Genomic DNA, 20606 nt, shown 5'->3' with positions numbered 1-20606 from the left:
CTCACACAGGGACCGGTGAGACCAAGAAGGCAGCTAAGGCCGCGTCGGCAATGGGTGCGCTGGACGTCGTGAGACTTCTCGTCCCACTGGTTGAGAAAACCTAGAGGGGAGGTTCGCCCCAATGTATTCAGAGTCTTCCCCGCATCACAACTCAACTCTGTCTCATCCGCCGCTCGTGGACCGGCCTTGCACTCGGAGTCTGGTCTTCATGGCTGCCTGCTCTGCTCATCGTAGTGGCATACCTTTTGTGTGTTTTCTGCCCCTATGGCAAGAAGCGCAGACGATACGGCAAGGTGTCGTCTGTTGCCTTGTAATTGTTGCAGGGATATAGATGAAGTTGCTTGTCCAGAATAAAACATCACTCGAGCATAATTTGGATCTGTGCATTTTTTATTGTGTCGACAGCTTGACATTGTGAACACACTAGTTACAATGAAAAAAAAAAAGAAAAAAGAAAGAAGAAGAACTGTCTGCAGCAGGATCTCAACAACTTGACATTGTGAACACGCTAGTTACAATTAAAGAAAAACAATGAAGAACTGTCCACAGCAGGATCTCAGCAAATTGGCCTCGTTGTCTTCTGGGCTGCTCCTCCTGCTATCACTGCAGACCTGCGTAAACTAGGAGAGATAAAAGGGTACAAGTTTCAGCTGTGTGCAGCTTTCTTTTTTTTTATTTAACAAAGCAGACAAACAAAAGAAAGAAGGAAAAAAAAAATTCTCGCACCCCTTTAGCTCTGCCTCACAGAACCGAGGGGTATTTCTCATCGATCGGGACCTCCAGAACTTGGTCTGAGCGACTCAGGGCTGCGGGCTCCGGGCTCTCTGCCACTTTTCGCTCTGCACCCCGGCAGTTGCAGGTCTCGACGGTCTCACGCCAATTCGACAAGGTGGACGGTTGACGTTCGGTCGTGGGCTGGTACACAGCACCGACCCGTTGAGCGTTGGGCTTGTAGATGTTCCCAGCGGGCCTTTTGCAGAACCTGTGCATGATGAGCACCAAGCCCAGCACCATCAAAGGCGCTGCGACCATGGTGTATGCCGCCCACTCGTTCCGTTCGTACCACCACCAGAAACTGTAATTTTCATTCACCATCGTCTCATTGTCCAGCGAGTGGACACGGGGCAATTAGTATACCTCGGCTCAGTCTGGGTTCGCGTCACGGAAACTACGATCGCAACAAAATACCTCTGACGGCTTGCGAGTGAGAGCCGCGAGCCCAGAGCCTAACCCGGTCGCCGATCGAAACGCGTCGTCGTTCCGGCTGCGGCGCTAGGTTGGATCCGACCGCTGCCCCAAGTATCACCCCCTCCGAGTCATGTTTGAAAGCGGCAGTTACCCGGGCTCAACAGAGTTTCGCCTTGTCCTCCAGACCTCATCAGAACCTCGCGCTCAGCCACCCGGATAGAGGGGAGCAACGATGACGGACGACTCAAATCGCGAGCTACCTCTGGAGAAGTCTCCGGTCATCTCCGCAGCCGCGAGCGAAGTTGACCGCGAGAGCCTCGAGGCCGTCGGCACCCGAAGCGGGACGGGATCCGGAGTGAACGACCTGACCTGCTCGACTGCCAGAATTTCTGCAGATGAGAATACGACTCCCCTTCGCCCTTTGCGGGGAAGGACGGTGCAACGCTCGCATGCGCCGAGGGAACGCGAGGGCGAGCGAATGGGCGGCAGTCAGAGGGAACCTTCGCCTCGGAGATTCCCGCCCTCCTCTTTTCGTACCCCTGTGGAGCAGCCCATCCCGAGGCACGGAGTTCCTGCGTTGAAAACGAAGATTCCCCACAGCAGAAGGCGGACGAAATCTTCTGACTGCATCAAGAAAAAACTTTTCAGTCAGCGTAACGCACACCCCGTCCGGGTGTGATCACGGCGCTTGTCTTGATTTATCCCCTAACACAATTGTTCTCTCTAGCGTTGTACGCTCACTGTTGTGAATTAAACAGCATTGAAAACCTCAGCTTGTCCTGTGTCTGTCATTTGTATCGCATTGGGGTTTTTGTGCCTTTATCATATATGCGAGGGGCGCTTAGGTACACACGTAGGCCAAAGCGGGGAGGAAAAGTCAGAGTCTCTAGTCCCTTAGACCGAGAGAGAAGTGAAAACAGACAAAGACGCACCCAAGTGAGCTGAGAGACCACATGATTTTATTCAAGGGAGCACGTTCAACAACACACGCTCATGTAGCTACATGTTCAGCACACAAGCCCAACAACTTGAGTGTGTCACGGTGACAAGTGCATTTTTCGCGAGCTGTCAGGTTGACACGTTACACAGAGGGTGAAAGCGAGGCAAGACCACATTTTGGAGTTGACCGGTACTTTATTGATTTTTTTACATCATCATTTTTCTCTCGCTTAATTTCATTGAGAAGAACACATACCGTGAAAAGTGTGGACCTTTCAAAAATGTATAACAAGCAGTAAGTGCACAAGGCCGGGCTCGTAGGGGATGAAGTCGTTAGGTTTGAGGATGGGCGATGCTGCATCAGCAAAATTTTGTTGCCGCTCAAGTCAAAGCAGTATCAGGATACCCAGGGAGGACAATGTCAACAGAGTGAGGGACGAGACAGAGGGCTTTGTCGAGCCCCCCTTGGCCCAAACTGAGGGACTGAGAGGTTTGACGATCAACGTCACGGAGCAGTTTGAAACAGAGAAACTGTACTGCTCGTTGCGATGGCCCACGTTCGCCCAGCGGCTACATTCGTACGAGCCCTCGTATCCTGTTGAAATTGGCGAGATGAGTAGAGTTGAGTTCGAGCCCAGGAACTTGTGAGTGGCGCTGATGCTCTCCTCGAGCTCGTACTCCAAGGCAGTTCCGTTGTCCTGGATGTAAAAGAGTCCGCGCTTGGTCCCACGTACAACCTGGTACCAGGAGAAGGCCATGAACCTTTCGGGATTCTCACGCGGACAAGTCAGTGCGACCGCACACTCTCCCCCATCCGCGCTGACACGGGTGCCGTGAGCCTCGACCGCTTCTCTCACCTCGTGGCACGAGCGGAACGGGACCAGGGCGGTGCACGCCAACACCGTCAGAAACAGCATATTCGCGAAAGGCCCGGAGCTTCTCTACCCGCGTGTCTTTAGCAGAGCAGACCGCGTTGGTCGAGAGGAGAAGTGTGGTGCGGATCTTCTGATCGACGGTCTTATACCGTCCGGGCTCGAGCCTTCGAGCGTCGGCCTCCCGCTGCCGACAGTCTCCTCTATGGGGAATTCCGAGATGGGAAAAATGCCTCTCAACCTCATCGGACCCTGTGCCCAAACCTTGAGCCTCTCTCTCTCGAGCGCCCACCCGACAGCACGAAGGTGATTGCATTCGGCTTGGTCCAGGGCAACAGGGCTCCGCTCCTCTGTGCGTTTGTCCTCGTCCTATATGTCTGCACGCAAGCACAACTTGATTTTTTTTTACCCTTTGGAATAAACGCAACCGTCTGTGGTATCTGACTTGTGTGAGCATGTGTGTTTTGGTCCCACGTTTGCTGTTTGCAAGCTGTTAGGTTGACAAATACACAGAGGTCGAAAGCAAGGCAAACCACATTTCTGAGTTGACAGGTCTTTTATTTCATTTTTTTTTACACCTTCATTTTTTCCTCTCTGACATTTCACAGAAAACGACATAAGCCATGAAACTTTAAACTCTTGGGCTGTTTGCGGCGAGCGGCAGGTGTCTGAAACGTCAGCCGGATCCTCACGGGTCTTCGAAGTACGTGGAGAGGTCTTTTTCCGAGTATCTGTCGCCCTCAAGCGGCCTGTGGTCGCAGCAGCTTGTCATGGACACTCGCGCCCAAGGGCAGGATTCTCCGGTTATGGCGAACACAGAGGCCCTGAAGGCTTCGAGTGCGGTGTAGTCAGCGTCCGTTATGTACTCCTGGAGCGCGTCCAGCACCATCCGAGCCAGGTCTTTGTTTTGCGGGTGAGGAAACCTCTCCTTGCTGAACATCCCCAACCAGGCCTTCACGTGCGGGGGCTTCACTCTTTCGAAGACGCAGGCCAGACCGTCCACCACGGCCTCCACCACATACACGTCTGGCATCCTCTTGTCGCTGTTGGTGTAGTGCTCAGGGTGATGCTGGTTGTTTTCATAGTGGTGCCTGAAGCCGATGTTGGCCATCGGAGCGGTCATGGTGGCGTGGTCCTTGTAGGAGTCGTCTGTCTTGCTCCCCGTCGGGCTGCCGCTCAGTCTGCATCTGCGCTTGAAGCTTTCCTCCAGGAGAGCCCTTGTCATGTTCACGGCCATGATGCCGGAGTACGCCACGTCTTCCACCTCGCTGGTCTTGGAGCAGTCGTGGCAGGCGATGTTTCTCACATAGTGTCGGTCGGCCAAGAGGTCCAGGGTGAGACCCCGCAGTTCGGACTCGTCGGCTCCGTCGCCCAGCCTCTTTGTCGCCCCGCCTCTTTGTCGCCCCGCTCCTGGTCGCCTGCTCGAGAGCCCTGGCGACCACAGCTCCGATCATGGTCACGACCATGTTGTGAGTGAGGAAGGCGATGTGGTGTTCTCTCACCGGAAGGTAGTTCGCCAAGGCATTTTCGAACTCCCTGTTCCAGGATTCTTCCGCACGAAGCACCTTCTGCTCCCTCAAAAGGGCTGCGTTGGCCATCACGTGCACCAGTTTGCATACCCCTTCCTGATCTTGAGCGGGCATAGTTTCGCAGATGCTCCGCCTGGCAGCTCTCGGGAGAATTCCTTCGAGCAAGCTGTGAGCTGCCCTACTTGAGGGGCTGGTCTTGTGCGAGTACCGGTTGCGTTTGGGTATCAGGGGCTCGGGTCTTTCCTCGTCATCGTTCTTGCTCGACCTCGAAGAGCGGGGTTTGGGTGTGGAGGGTTTTGAGCTGGCCATGGTTTAGCTTCTTCCCTGGAGTTCAGCGGCTGCAATGAAGGCGGCGGTGATGTCAAATGCGGTGGTGGCAGTAGCAGGGATAAGTGTCAGTGGTTTCAATTCGTGTGGCGAAGACCCAGGGAGGACACTGTCAACAGAGCGAGGGACCTTAAGAGCAGGGATTGCTGAAGATCGAAGTTACGGTGCAGTTTGAAACCAAGAAAGTGTACTGCTCGCTTTGATGGCCCGCGATCGCCCAGCGGAAACAGCCGTAGGAGCTCTCGTATCCTCTCGTAAACGGCATGATGAGCAGATTTGAGCCGAGCAGAAAGTGACTGGCGCCGACGCTGGCCTTGTGGTCGTAGTTCGTGGTAATCCCGTTCTCGATGCGAAAGAGCCCGTGCTTGGTCCCTTGTACATCCACGAACCAGGCGAAGCCCTTGAACTGTCCTGGATTCGGTTGTGGACAAGTCAGTGCCACCTCACACCCTTTCACATACTTCTTGTCACTGATGCCTTTAGCCTTGTCCGCTTCTTTCGCCTCGCTGCATGGGTAGAACGTGACCAGGGCACTGTAGGCTAACACCGTCAGAAACAGCATCTTTCCGAAAGACCAGGAGCTTCTGGGCGCGTGTGTCTCTCGTAAAGCTGACCGCGTTGGTCGAGAGGACGAGTGTGCCGCGGATCTTCTGGACGACGGTCTTATGGCGTCTGGGCTCGAGCCTTCAAGCGCCGGCCTCCCACTGCCACTCCTCTTCGGGGTGTTCCGGGATGGGGGGAAGCATCCCATCAGCACTTCATCTTCACGATCACCAATACCAGCACGGGGCAGGTCACGGTGGACAAAAAGAGAGCCACCGAGGCTGCAGCGGTTCCGCGGACAGCCGCCTTCTCGCACTGCCGCTCCCTCAGTGAACGCTCGTCCGCCTTGGACTCCAGTCTCTTGGCGTAACCCTTGAAGGTGGCGTTCAGCGTCTCGACGGCTCGAGTCACGGACACCCCTCGGTTGAGGAGATCGAGGACTGCGTTGGCTCGGGCTCGCATCTCGAGGACAGTCGCTCTTTCGTCCTCACCTCTCGCGAGGTGTGCTCCTGAGAGGGTCTGGGGTTCGCGTGCCACCAGTATCTCTCCCGACCTGCCCCTCCAGCTCTCTGCCTCGACCCCCTTCGTCAGGGTGTACGAGTTGAAATGGCTGTCGTAGCAGAGCGGCCCGAAGCACGCAGACCCGCACACCAATGGACAATCTTGGCTTATGTCGCTGCCACGCTTCACTTGGCACGCGGATAGCGTGTCTCCGTCGACCCGTAGCGAGTCGCACAGGCCTCTCCGGTCGCATCTGGGTTCCCTGTAGCTGGAGCGCGAGTCGTTCACCATGCCCCTGTCCAGCCAGCACGTCCGATTTCCCGAGGACGAGTCCACAAAGGCCATGTACCAGCGGGACAGCAGCACGGGTTCCCACTTTTTTCTCTCGACGTCCAGCGCCAGCCCACCGTGGGTCGAACGAGAGAGGATTGGACGAGCGGCTGTGGGAACGTCCGTGTGAAACTCTGAGGGCGATCCGGGCGCGCAGCCCGTCATGTCGGCCCTCATCAGGCCCTGCGCGCAAACCGCCAGTCTCTCTCGAGCCCCGACCAACGCAAAGGTGACGGCGTTCAGCTGCGCCGAGAGCAGCAGGGCTCCGCTCCTCCACGCGTTCATCCTCGCAGCGAAGGCGCTACCGCTCGGCTGAGAATCGTCGTCGTTCTCGTAGTCTCCCTCGCGCTTTTTCTGAAATTTTTCCTCTGTGGCCTTGGCTGCCGCCCTGGCCTCTTCTATCAAAGACCTGTGGTAGCCCATCACGTCCACCGTCGCCGACGGCTGACTTCCCGAGTAGAGGTCCGAGCCCAGGTGCGCGTCGGCCAGAGCCTCGAGGTCCTTGAAGGCAGCCTGCAGCTCACTCGCTGTCCGATAGTGGCTGCGGACGGATGTGGACAAGGCGACGTCCGCGTCCCGCCAGCTACCAGAGCCGCAGAGGACGTCGCAGCCCAGCCGCTCGCCGTCGTCGGGCAGGCCTCGGCAGGAGACTTTGGCGCACTCCGGATAGTCCGAGGGAACGAAGAAAGTCAGATTTGAATTGAGGTAGAACTGGTACGATAGGAACGTCTGACTGTCTCCCGGTCGCAGTATCTTCCACCTCCCGGGTCTGAGTATGACCCTGGGATCTCGAGGCGCAGAGGGTCCGCTTTCCTCCGAGCGAGTCGCCTTGGGACCCAGAGTCACGCGAAACAGAGTCAGGGCGACCGTAGAAAGAAGGCACGCAGCCCTTGTCGGTCGTTTCATTTCAGTTTCCTGTACCTGGGAGTCCGAGACCGAGAGCAGACTGCGCAAAGGGCCCCCATCGCGGCGGCATTGATTAATACGGAGACAGCCACCGCAGTCAAGCACAACGCGGAGGAGCGCTCCATTGCCAGGGCTCGGCGCTCGGACACAACGCTTTCCAGTGCGTCGTTCTTTCGAGCCCGCCTCTCGACCAGCGAAGCTTCGGAGCCCAGGCTCGCCAGACTTTGGTTGGCTTGTCGAAGGCAGTCCAGGAGCTGGGAGAGAGGGGAGCTCGCCTCGCCACAGTGGCGCAGCGCGAGCGACTCGTAGGCCAGCAGGGCGAGAGCTCGGGCTTCCTGGGCGTAGTCCCTCGACGCGGAGCGGACCCGCTCTCCGGGCCTCGTGAAAAACCCGGGGAAGCTCTGCGGGCCGTCCCCGGGCCCCTCTGAGCCGAAGGAGAAGGGCCGCAAATTGCAAGGAACTGCGGCACGCACGGCTCCGTGGTCCGCTCGTAACAGGATCCTGAGCAGGATGTCGTCTCCGTAGTCGACCGCGATCCGCGCCGCCACGGGGTACCCCGTCGCTCCCTCTGGCCAGTCTCCTTCCGCAGAGTCGGCCAGTTCCAGGCACGAACCGCTTTGCTCGCCAAAGCACTCGAGTAGCAGACTCAGCTGGTCGCGTGCCCTCCAGGGCCAGGAGACGGCTGGTCGTGTCCTTTCCGAAGCCCCATCGCGCGACAGCCACTCTTCCTCTCGCCTCGTGAGAACCGGTGGAGGTAACCACCGCGTAGAGTCCATCAGTTTTCGGAGACGGGCCTTGGTCACTGGCTTTGTTGCCGAGGGCACGGACAGTTCCAATTTCACTCTCGTTCGAGCCTCGCGTACTCGTCGGGAGCAGCATTCAAGCTCGCCGTGGTCGCCCTGCGGTCTTCGATGGCAAAGCGGGCTCTCCATGCTCCGCGCTCTCGAGACCTGCGTCCGGAGTCTGGCGTGCCCCTGCCGTTTGGCCTCGTGAACGTAGATCCTGTCCGCCTCGACGAACGCCACGAGTTTCCCTCCCGAGGTCAGTTTCACAACCTGCGCCCCGACAGGCACGGACTCTGCGATCTCTGCCTGCTCTCGCAGCAGCTGGGCGCCGCCACCCTTCAGAGGATCACCGATGTTCATGCGAGAGGATAGGCCCAGTCTCAAGCCGGGAACACCCGGGATCGTCACGAAGCCTTTGGCCAGCGGAGCGTTCTCTGCAGCTCGCTGAAAAAATATCCCGCTCTGTAGCTTGTATAGGCCGTCGACCTCGACGTGGGACGAGCCCCCGTCGTCGAACGAGGAGCTCCTCGTGTACCTGTAGTGCAGGGTGCCGGAGCGTCGGGTGGCGGAGTCGATCGCTGTGCTGAGCTCTGCAAACAGCGAACTTCCCTCCGGACGCCCGAACGTGTGGTCCAGGTATCCCAGGGAGTACCGGCTCACCCCCCACCTCGCCATGTCCGAGACGATGTCCCGCAGCTCACCCGCCGAATACATACGATCGGTTGAGCTCTTTTTTCCCATGTGTCTGTTGCGCATCCTCATTGCTGAGCATTTTTCGTCCGGCTCGTAGCGGGCCGTCGGCAGCGTCACAGCGATCCCCGCTCGGTTGTTTGACCTGCGGCTGAGCTCCAGGAAAACGGACGGCCCCGTCAGGCCAAGCGGCGCTTCGCCAGCGATCGACTCGACCGAGTTGTGCTTCTCCGGGGGCCAGCGCCCGGGTTCAGTCCACTTGCAGGGGCCCTCCAGTTTTTCCATCCAGGAATCCAGGTCCAGCAAGGCGCCATGCTGAGCCGCCACCTCCCCGGCTTCCCGCAAGGCCGCTTCGGCCTCCTCGGCCCGACTCGTTTCGAGCCACAGGGCCGGCTTCCCGGGGGTCCGGGATCCTTTCTCTGCGACCTCCGCGGGCCTCAGACCCGTGGGGCACAACGCGTACACGGTGCCTCGCTCTTGACACATGGTGCAGTTCCGCCCGTGGGGCGCCGTGCGCCCACACTCGAGCAGAGGCCGTCTCCCGTGCCTTCGGTGCAGCATCCTCCCGTCCTCCCCGTACAGCGTCCCGATCTCAGAGCACTCGGAGTAAGTTTTGGTGCAAGCGTAGCGCGTCGCGTTATCGTTCTTCGCCGACATGAGGCGCGCGATGGTCTTCCCGGACATTGAGGGCATGACGTCCACGCGTGACCCGTACATGTCGCGCAGGACTCCGAAGTAGGCCCCGAACCCGGGTTCACGCGGGTCCGCGTCCAACACGGCGAACTTCAGGTCTGGGCAGCCGCCCAATAACCAATCCAGCACGGCGGCTGTCTCCTCGACTCTCAGGTCTCTGCTCCTGGGCTCGGGCCGAACGAGCCTCACTCCTATCGCGCCTCCCCATCCTTGACGACTCATCTCGCGCAGGGTCTCGTTGGCCCCGGCAGGCACTCTCGGGCCGGTCTCGACCTGCTTCTGTCTCCTTGCGCTCGTTCGTCGTGCGGGGAGACGGAGGTAGGGACCGCCTTGTCGTCCCGCGTCGTTGTGCAGCAGCACGGGTACCTCGAGCAGCATCACGTCACAGCTCTTGACGTCCAGAGGCGCGTTCGGCGAGTCGCGCCTGGGGGCTGGGGCGCCGTCAAACACGGCGCTTGTGGCCTGGCAGAGGCGCTCGGTCTTGCGCGTTGTCGTCCCCCACAGCGTCCTACCCTGTGCTGCGCCGATGGCGAACTGCCGGCCGGACACCTCGAGCGTCCAGTCGTTGCCTCCGAGTCCGTGGTAAGCGTGCCTGAGGCCGATCAGGGCGCACTCGGGCGAGCAGGGGCCCGCGGGGGAGCTGTACCGCAGGAGGTCCTTCGTGCAGTTGCAGCCGGGGCTCTGCTGCTGCTGCGGGTTCGCGACGGTACGCCACTCCAAGAGGGCCACCGCTAAAAGCAGCCGCACTTGCCAACTGGGAAACATGGCCCCCTGTTGTTTTTATTTTTTTTTTTTAGTTTTCAATGGTTCGCTTTACATGGCCCCCTGTTGTTTTTATTTTATTTTTTTTAGTTTTCAATGGTTCGCTTTCCGTCGCCGAGGTCGGAGTTCCTCTCGACTAACGGGGGATAAGTTAATTCACCTAACGAGCTCGCAGGCTCGCGGAGCCATGGCGCTGGACCAGGGATTTCCGTCGTCGCGACGCTGTGTGTCGAAACCCAAGACGCTCCTGAGTTTGTTCGACGGGACCGGCAGCATATGCAGGCCTTTCGTTGCCGCCGGGTGGACGGTGCGTAGGCTCGACATGGACGGGAGACACGGGGCCGATATAGTGACGGACGTAAGGCAGTGGGACCCGAGCAGGGACTGGCGGGGGCCCGCGCCCGACGTTGTTTTCGCTGGGCCTCCGTGCGAAAACTACAGCTTGGCCCGGACCAGAGCCTGCACGCCCAGGGACCTGAGACTTGCTGACTCGCTGGTGACCAAGACGCTGGAAATCATAGAACACTTTCATGGACAAAACCCTCGCATGCTGTACTTTGTCGAGAACCCGGATTCCAGCATGCTATGGAAGCGCTGGGTTTCTCACCGGCTGTACGAGGACCCCGGCAAGCACTTTCTCAGCTCCTTTGTCGAGTACATGGACGCGAAAAGGGGCGCCAAGAGCTACAAGTACCTGACTTGGGCCAAGCGCAAAAGCTTCACCTCGGGCTGCAGAGACAGTCGCGTCGTCAGGCTGGACTACTGCATGTACGGCACCAATTACCGAAAGAGGACGAGGCTGATGACCAACAGCCCCTTCGAGGCCTCGCTGTGCAAAAAGAACTGCTCGGGTTTCAGAGAGCGCAAGCACGTGGAAGCGGCTCAGCGGGGACCCTACGACAGGGGCGCTAAGCGCGAGGGGCACTCCCTGGACGAGCTTCACGCCTATCCCGCCCGACTGGCGGACGCGATATTCACACACGTCAGCCGGGCCGAGTGGCGCGTACGACAGGGACTGAGCCCGTCGATTGCCGAGCCCGTCTTGAGACCGGTGAAGCGCCAGAAGAATGTGTGATGTGAATGAGTGGATGAGATATGCTGACATGGTGTATCTTGGGGGCCCATACTGACCGTGCGATCGTGGGTCATTTCAAAAGCTCCAACTAAAAACCAACAGGCTCTGTGTCTCCTGTCTTGAGATGTCTGGGCGATTGTACACATACACTCTTTTGCTTGCTGCTTCAGTTTCTGCTGAGCGTTCCAAATAAAGCTCTGACTAGAAAACAGCACCCTCTGTGATTCTTGTCTAACCTCGTCTGTTTTTATTTTTTTTATTTTTTGCTCACAGGGTCAATGCATTTGCATCCAAAGTGCAAACCTAGGCGAAATAAAATGTTGACACTCGAAAAACAAGCAAAAAAAAAAAAGCAACACATATAAGACTCAAATGGGGTTTGGTGCAAACTTTATTATTTCACACATATGTATTGATCCATTTGTAAGACACTGATTTTCAAAGCAGAGAAACAGAACAGAAAAGAAAAAAAAAACGGAAGAAAAAAACAGCGGATGTCAAACAACCCCAGTTTCCCCCAGTAAGTCCCTTAGGAGCATCAGTTACAAGCAGGTCTGACCCGTCTTCCTTCCTCAAGCCACAAAACATTTGGCTTTGGTGTGTGAGTCAAAGACCAGGGCACAAAGCTTGGTCCTGGAATGTACCCTTCCGTGAATGGGGCACGGGTAGGTCTCAGACTTTTCGTCGGCTTGCACGTACACCAGCCCCGATCCGGTCGTCCTCAGCGTCACCGGCACGCCCCACTGATCGGACAGTCTCCGAGCCTCGCTTTCTGCCACCGCTCGATCCGGGGCCCCTGGTCGCTCCATTTCGGGACCAGGCCAGATTCTCTCCGCCCCGACTGCGCACTCGAAGCGTGCGCCGAGCGACGTCACGTCGGGAGCGATGGGGTTAGAGGAGAGGCCCACGGAGAGAGCGCAGGGGTCCTCGAAGCGAGGATCCTCTAAGTCTTCTCGAGCGTTGAAGGTGTCCACGTACTCGAAAGCGAAGCCGTCCTTGCTGCAGTTTGGAAGTCTCACGCACTTTCTGCAAGAATACGGAGCTTTGTCGATCGCCGAGCGCCTGCGCGAGCCGGCGTTCGGGTCCTCGGTCCTCAGCCATCCCGACCCGGACACCCTCCGCTCACCGACCGCTCTTCTGAGATCGCACAGCCCGCACTGAGACTGGTCGTCCGGGTATGAGAGCACAGAGTAGCGCAGGGACCTTCTCTCCATCTCTCTCAGCAGCCGCCCGTAAACTTCGATCCCATCGAAGCTGCACAGTTCGACGGGCAGGTACCACAGGATCCTCATGCTGAGCTTAGCCTTGGCCGTGGACACCCTCTGGTACGCTGCGAACTTGCCCAGCGATCGGCACAGTTCCCCCGAAAGCTCGGGGTTTCCCTCGACCTCCGCGCGCTTCACTCCGGCCAGCCCGAGCACAGATTCCGCGGCGACGAGGACGAGGCTCGAGACTACGTTCTGACACAGGCGAGCCTTGGTGGCTCGGTCGGTCCTGTTCGAAAACTTCTCGCTGCATCCCCGACAGCACTTGAGGTCCAGGTCCAAGTTCAGCCTGCTGACGGGTCTGCCCGGCAGGAAGACCTCGTTGTAACAAGGGGGCGGTCGGTCGCAAGGCGACGAGGAGGATGATCTTGCGATCAGGGTGCTTAGGTGGCCTCTGGAGGTTACGGTGTACCTGCGCGAAACCTTCCCCGTGTCGCGATCAACCGGGTCCTCCATGAGGAGCACAGGGTTTATCGATCCCCAGTGACAGCGCGCGGGCAAGGGACCCAGGGGTCCCGAGGCTCGTTTCAGGCAGTAGTCGACCAGGTCGTTGAAGCGTAGCTCCGCGCCCGTGAACACAGTGAACGCGTAAGGAAAGCCCTTCGGGCCGTCCGTCAGCGTTCCGGACAGATTGTTGAAGGCGGCATAGATCTCCCCGACCCCGTGAGCGATTCCCGGATCGACTGCGGCCACGTCTTCGTCCTCGCTGCTCGCGAGGTCCTCGCCATCATTGCCGCCGACCTCCTCTTCGCGGGAGCTCCCGTTTCCTCCGCTAATAGGGGTCTCCCCCTCAGCCTCTGCGCTCCCGGGCTCTTCGACGTCGAGTTTGTCACCTTCTGTCTCGTCGACAGAGCCGTCCCGAGCCTCGCCCTCTCGGTGGTCCTCCGCAGGGTCCTCGTCTTCTTCGTAGTACCTCCATCGAGAAAACGAAAAGCGGTCCGAACCCACCAGTGGTACACCGTGCAGAGTGACGTGCTCCTCCGCACTACGGTCGAGCAGCCCCCCTGGCGCCACCATGTCCTCCACCTCGGGCGGCCCGGACCGGACCTCGGACGTGTAGTGCAGGCTCAAAGCTCGACGGAACAGGGGGTAATGGTGCGTCACGTCGTACTGCCTGCGGAGCATCTCCTTCACGGAGCGCGCAAACAAGACCTGAAGCCGGGCTCCGAGCCTTGAGTCCTCGCCCTTCTCGTCCTCGGGCTTCTGCGCGTAGCAATTCAGGAAGAGAGAACAGTCCACTCCTTTGGACAGGCACAGTCTCGTGAGCTCGTCCTGGCGCGCCGCGCACTGAAGGACGCCGCGTGCGTCTGTGTGAAAGCGCACATCTCGATCGAGGGCGCAGGCTCTGCCAGAGCACCCGAGCAGGACGAGGTCTACGAGTGCTTGCACGACAATGCTCGCGCAGCTCTCAAAGTTTCGATCCAATATCCTCGCCGAGCATTTGTCTCCGGGGCGCAGGTTCACAGCTTCGGACGACGCGTTCCACACGTTCCACTCATTCTCCTCAGATCCTCTTGTCAGGTAGCAGACGGGTTTGTACACGCGGTCAGGCGAGGGCCTCTGAGTTCCTCCCAGAGGACCAGAGCGCTGCTGCTGCTGCTGCTCTGCCGTGTTCACCCTTCTTTTCGCACGCTTCATCGTGTGACTGACGTTCTGCAAGAGGGTGCGATGTTGCTGATATTCTTTTCCTACTTTTTTTTTTCCTTCTCTTTCGGTAACAATCCACAAAGTGAAATTCGTCTCAGATTCTCGGGCCCGACGGGGACGAGGCGCAGGGTGAGGCTCGCTCGCGCCTAGAGAACTCGCCTCCGAAGCTCGGTGACCCGTCACAGAACCGAATTTAGGAGGGTGTCTTGTAGAGCGCCCGCCAGCACTCTTATTTTGTGATAACAGCGAGGCCCGTGCTCCCCTGGGCAGCGGCCGCACATGTAGCACCACAGTTTCTCGGACAACGTTACGTATAACCCGTGGGTGAGATGAACTTTCAGAGAAATGTCCGTCCCGACCGGCACCCACACAGCCTGAGGGTGAGCGATTAGGCCTCTAGTGAACCTGGCTTGGCCCAACTCAATGGCGATGCGCTCAGGTGTGTAGTTTGAAGTCAGGACGGGGCAAGCGCCTCCCGAGACGAAAGCGTGCTGGTTCAGATAGGTCTCGCCTGGCGCCGCAACGACCACGTCCATGCCGCAGGAGAAACATCGACTGTGCCCCGTGGGCTCGGCGGGAGCACGGCCTTGGGCGGCCTGCGAAATACCCGTTTCATCGTTCTCTCTGGGCATTCCCAGCCGTACCATTTCTTGCGCAAAATACGAATTGTCGTCCGGGTGGACGTCTCGGCCTCCATTTGTGCTGTTCAACCACTCGAGCCTGCGCGACATGGAGACGTCAAAGTACGGGTCTAGGCCGATCGGCACGTACACGCCGTCCCTGCGGACGATGTTGCTGTAGACCGTAGGTTCGTCTCCCTGTCGTCGCTCCATCCCCTGGACTAGTTTGACTCCTGATGCGAGCCTGGCTGCATAATGTTTGTGAAACAGAATCCTCGAGCCTTATAAAGAGTCACTTACCTGGCACAGATGTCTGAAGTTGGTGTTACGAAATAAAATGAAAGGAGAGAGAGATAAAGAAAAAAGCAAAGACAGCAAGAAGAAGGAGCGAGGTGACAGAGAATGAGATAGATAGGGACGGACGAGGAGAACTAGTAAAAGAGTGCCCACTCACGTCGTTGCTGCTGGACAGAAAGTGAGCGAAGGACGAGCCCTTGTACCCGGGATCGAATCTGTACACCCGGTTCTCGGGGCTTCCGTGAACGCTCACGGTCCTCTCGGTCTGAAGGAAGGATGGGAGTCTCTGGAGTTCCTCCATGGCGGCTTCCACCCCTAGCCTCAGTGTGGTGCACATGTGTTTGTTCTGAGCCTGCACCATGACGTTGATGTCCAAGTGCAAGAGCACCGCCGCCAGTATCAGCCTCATCGCCAGGCTCTTGCCGCACTGCCTCGGGGCGAGGCACAGGGTGTACGGGTTGGCGTATCGAGCAAACTCCTTTTCCACTTCGTGCAGGTGGCTGCGCGCCGGGTCCTGGTAATCGTAGCTCTCGGAACCAAGAGGCGCGAGGTTCAGCGTGCTCAGCAGGGCGTGCTTGTGCCTGAAGAGCTCGTCTCCGAACTGTGCCTCGGTGACGCCCAGCACGACTCCTCTCAAGAGCTCCATCTGAAAGGGCTCCATGCGCATGCCGTTCGTTTGGAAATATTCAAACACCCGTTCTACCATGCGCCGAAATCGATACATGAGGCGATCGGAGGCGTCCCCTTCTAGATTTCCAGAGGCCCGTATCTCGCGCACCCTCGCCTTCGCGCCTTCCAAACCCAGCTCGCGAATCAAGACGGCTTGCGCCACTCGGTCTGTCATCAGCCGGTTGTATTCCGAGACCCTCTCCCGTTCCGAGCGCCTGCTCTCCTCCTCGACCTGATCCTTGTAGAGCCTGAGCCGTACGCAGTCCACAGCCACAGCCAAAGGCACCGGCGGCCTGGAGCCAGGCACGGGATCGCGCACGATTTCTCTTCGCAACCAAAGGATGTCATCAGGGTCTGGTGACAGAGCTCTCCACGGGGCTCTCGACAGGCCAGGGCGCGCTAGGCGCAATGGCCCAGGTCCACGCGTGAGCTCGCTGCTCGAGGAGAGGGCAGCGGGTGAGGCGCTGTGTCCGGCGGAGCTCATCGCGCACAGTGCCTGGGCTCGCCGAACCCGCGACGCAGAAAGACGTCCCTGCAAGGCCGCCGTGAGCGAGTTTGTGCTGCCGCTCAAAATCCACTTCAGGTACTGCTGGCTCTTCTCCGGGATTCCCGTCAGCGATGCGGCGCGACCGAGAGACGCGTGCCTGCCGGGAGTTTTAACAGATCTCGAAAGAGTTCGCTTCAACCGCGTAATGATGTCGGGAGACGGCGATCCCGAATTCTGCTGCGAGGGAAGGCTCTCGGACGTCTTCGGGATGAAATCTTTCTGGCTCACCACCGACGGAAGGTTGGTCGTCGTCGACTCGCCTTTCGAAGACGCCAAGTTGTCTCTGCTGAGGCACCGAAATCTCACGGACGCCCTGGCTCTCTGGGAAGTGCAGCCCGAGCTGTGCTCCCGGCTCACCGAGGACTCGAGCGCTGCGCACTCAGCCTTGATCGGGCTTTGCGGGGACGCGTGCCGCCTGAGCCGAGGCCGCTTCTACAACCTGTATGCCAGGTACCCTTTGCCCGTGGAGAAGCAAAGCGGCGGCCTCGCTTCCGCACCTCCCCAGAATCGTAAGGCCCCCGTCGAGGAATGCGGCGTCTCCGCTCGAGAGATACGTTCTGGTCAGGAGTTGCTCTCGATCCTCGCACCTCTCTACGCCACGTATTTCGCCTTGGTGGAGGGGGACCCGGCTGTGGATGAGCTCTGGCGCAGAGTGGATCTCCTCGGGGCGAGGTGGCTGGTTCGAGAAGAGTTTTTGGAGCTGAGCCTCTCCGTCAGGCTGCGCGACAGTCGGTTCGCGAGATTGGCGTTCGCCTGCGCTTTCTTTCTCTCCGACTGTTGAGCATGGCAGGTCTTTTGGGCGCAGAAACCGCCGCTCATTAACCCTGGACGCTGACCCGCGAAGGCCGCCGTGATCAGCTCTCGCTCCACCGAAGACATGGACCCTCCCAAGTTCGGAGACAAGGAAGAAACGATTAGGTCCATGCTCAGCACCCGCTTTGGCAGCTACCGCGTGGTCTTCAAGCAAGCTGCGTGCGACGTGTGGGTGCGAGGCAGAGATTGCACGGTCCAGTACCAGGTGCGCAAGCGCCCGGACGGGGCCGGGTGGTACGCCTACTCGAAATCCGAGTCCAGAATATTGGGGGAGTCGGCGGAAGACGTGATAAAGCTGTGCGTGAAGGACACGATTTCCGAACAGGACGAACGGGAGGACGAGGTGGTGGGGAAGGAGGACAACGAGGATGAGAACGAGGCGTCGCGGCACGACTACGAAGTGATACGCAAGCTCTTGGAGCGCGAGAAAGACAGCCGGCCCCAGGGAGAGACGATCCCGGACGTCGGGGACTATCGAAGGGCCGGGGGGTGGTTGAACTCGGGGCGGAGATGCGAGGATGGCGACCGATCGACCGAGGACGACGAGAGTGGCGATGAGCGAGACCGCTTGCGGGAAAGCTTTGGCAACCTCAGGCTCGGGGCAACGGATCGTGTGAAAGTCCAGCACCGCCATGCCGCTCGCCCCGTCAGCCCGAGTCTGGCTAACTGGGACCTCGACCCATCCGAAAGACGCTGGCCTGGCTTCCCCCCTCCAGTCCGTCGAGACCTGAAACCCGTGGAGCGCCTCTTCGCCAGGGGAATCCGTTCGATCTATTGTGGTGACGAGGAAGTCACGGATTCGAAAGGTCCATCGGAGTACGACAGCGAAGAGGATGGATACGCGTGGGGCTGCCGAGATAACAAGTCCTGAGCGTCGCAGCAAGCACCCGTACAAGCGCAAGGCAACGGGGCTGAATTTAGAAATTTAGAGTGTGTGTAATAATTTTTTTTTTTAATTTTATTTCATTTTCTACCCATTTTCATCGGAACCACTTTACACCTCAGAGCTCCGGTCTATGTTCCGTGGAGATGAACGAGGTCGGACGAGCCTTTCCCGTCTACTTGAGCCCATAAGCAGCATAAGAGCGAAGAGACGAAGCCTCGGTCTTGTCTACTTGTCTGTTTCTGGAGCGTACACTCACACGAAAGCAGTCTGATACAACAAGCCCATCCGCCACTGCAGCAATGTCAACCACTCCAGAACAAGACTTGTACTCCTCGGATGTGACGCGCACCAGGGCATCCTCCTTCACGGTCACAACGGACACTGAATCGTTCACCACGGCCCGCAGTCCCGAAGGAGACGGTGTTGTTCCCGTATTCTCGCCCAGAGAGATGGCCCGCTCGGAGCATGACGGCGATTCGGGCCTTGAGGAGACCGAGGCCGAACCGGACAGCGTCCTTTACCTCCAGCTCTCGTCGAACCCTGGGATCGCAGAGCCGCGGATCGATTTCGAGCCCCCGTCCGATTCATCGGGAAGCGAGATCTACAGCTCCTCCGATGACGATGAGGAAGACAGCAGCATAGAAAATTATGATCGCTACGACCCAGCACTCCGGTGGCACCACCCAGACGTTGTAGACCACATGCGAGGACTGGGCCTGGCCATCGACGAAGAAGGATACTGGTTCGATCCGGGTTCCTTCCCCCTCTTCTCTGAGCCTAAAGGCGTCGTGTTTGAAGACGACGATTGAAGTTCTGCTTGCTGTGTGTGTGTCTGTTCACATTTTCGCTACCATCTTTATCTTATGAGACTCAATAAAGGTTCTGCTATCTGATAACCAGTGTGCTTGGGTTTTGTCGAGAGCTCCCGACGCTCGTGCAGTGAAAGGTTTAGGGGGAGCATGGGTTCGAAACCCTAACGCCGGGAGTTTGAAATGGGGGACATAAAATGAAATAAAGAAACGTGACCACCGGCAACAGCAAGCGTTTGAGCCTTTTCCCTTTTCATTTTATTGAGGTGAAACAAAACAAAACACAGCTGCATTTCACGTACAATGAACCTCTCCGCATATTCTCACGGAGCTCTCTCCCCCGTGAATCTCGTCTTTTGTGTGGCAAAGGAGCAGAAACGCGGAGAGCACGTCGTCCCTGGTGTATTCGCCCCCCTTGGACTTTTTGCCTCCGGTGACCACGGTCCCCCCGCCGCCCTTGGCTGACTCCTTGATCGAGACGGCAGCCATTTCCTCCCTCAGTTTGCCCAAGAGCCGCTTCCCGTGCTCTGCGTGCAACCTGTCGGCCAACCTGCTGTCGGGTAGGGAGATGGTGTCTCGGATCTCCAGAGCTCGAGCGGTCGCGTCCGTGGCCAAATTGATACCGCTCCTCGACCTCCTGTACATGTGCACGGCCATGGAGGAGCCGGTTCTCGTGCTGGAGCCGGCGCCCCGAGAGACGCCCAGGGTGGCTTCCACGGCTCTGCCCTTCCCCACAGCCTCGGCCAGCACGGCCCAGCCGAGGGACATGACGCACTCACAGTAGCCCAGATCGTCCCTCTCTATGGCGGACACGGTGCTGAGCACCATGGCCAGTTTGGTCTTGGCACTGACGTGTTTCCCCAGCATGTACCTGGAGTTGACCTGGGACCACTTGCTGTAAAAGAGCACCCTGAAGCCAGCGCGTGCCAGAGCGTGTTCGAGCAGCTCCTTCAGGTCGGCCAGCGCATTCACGTAGGTGTTTTGCTCAAACACCACAACCACCGGCACCTCTTTCCAGTGCGCTGAGGGCAAAAGGACTTTGAGCAGCCTGACGTGAGCGCTCAATAGGGCCGCGTACACCCTGGTGACTTGATCTAGGTCACGTATCTCCAGCTCGTCCAGTGACATGATCTGCAAAGAGACGGGGGAGAAAGCGGGTTTAGGTACTTTGTGGCGAGAAACGAATTGCACATAGGAAACCGCTGGGCGCTCAACACGATCACATTCAGCTTCTTAATCATCATCATCATCATCATCATCATTATCATCATCATCATCACTTGTTGCAATATCACCCTTCGAGTAAGACTAAGGTTACGCTTTGTCAACATGTCTTTCTGCCCCGCGTGCCGCAGGGCTCGAAGACAACTCTTGAGCCTGATGAGCATGCCGTGGGAGCTGCTACTCTCCCGGTACGAGTTCATGGTAGCCCTCGCTTCGTTCCGCCGCAACATGGACCTGTTCGTCGAGATGGACATCGGGCAACTGAGGACGGCGTACAGTCAGGTGGTGTCGTTCTCGCCCGCGAGGATACTGGTGACAGACTCGCTCGTCTCTCATTACGTGCTGAGTTCGAGGAACGAGCACTCGGGACGAGAAGCTCTGGCTTCGGGCCCGCGTGTCCCCGTGGAGCTTTCGGAGGCAGTGACCCTTGCCCTCGGAAACAGCGTGCCGAGACGTTTTGTGCACGATTGCATGAGCCAGCATGAGTGGCGTGGGCACGAGGAGATGGTTCTCTCTGCCTTTGCCTCTGCAGAGTCTGTGCGCGGCGGGCCCCTAAAGTACCTGGCCCTGGTAAAGGCCAGCTCCCGGAACGTGGCCTCTCTGCACACGGTGGTGGCGCTCGCCATTACGGGCTGGCTGATGGAGCTGTCGGGGCATAGCGTGGGGAGTTGCGAGTGCGGGGTCTGGGA

General features: G+C 58.5%; 1 protein-coding gene across 1 annotated transcript in view; it reads right to left on the bottom strand.

Moving 5' to 3' along the window:
• Window positions 1-18923: 18923 nt before the first annotated feature.
• Window positions 18924-20606, bottom strand: part of LOC144990052 (uncharacterized) — a 32875-nt gene continuing 31192 nt past the window's right edge. The window contains exon 4 of the mRNA XM_078942552.1: window positions 18924-19824. Coding sequence (XP_078798678.1) covers window positions 18988-19824 — 837 coding nt within the window. The 3' untranslated portion in view covers window positions 18924-18987. The remainder of the gene's footprint in view (window positions 19825-20606) is intronic.

This window comes from Oryzias latipes, chromosome 2 (genome assembly GCF_053564925.1).
Source record: "Oryzias latipes strain Hd-rR chromosome 2, Olatipes_Hd-rR_3.1".
In the NCBI taxonomy this organism is placed as follows: domain Eukaryota; kingdom Metazoa; phylum Chordata; class Actinopteri; order Beloniformes; family Adrianichthyidae; genus Oryzias; species Oryzias latipes.
This window is presented reverse-complemented; position numbering and strand designations above follow the sequence as displayed.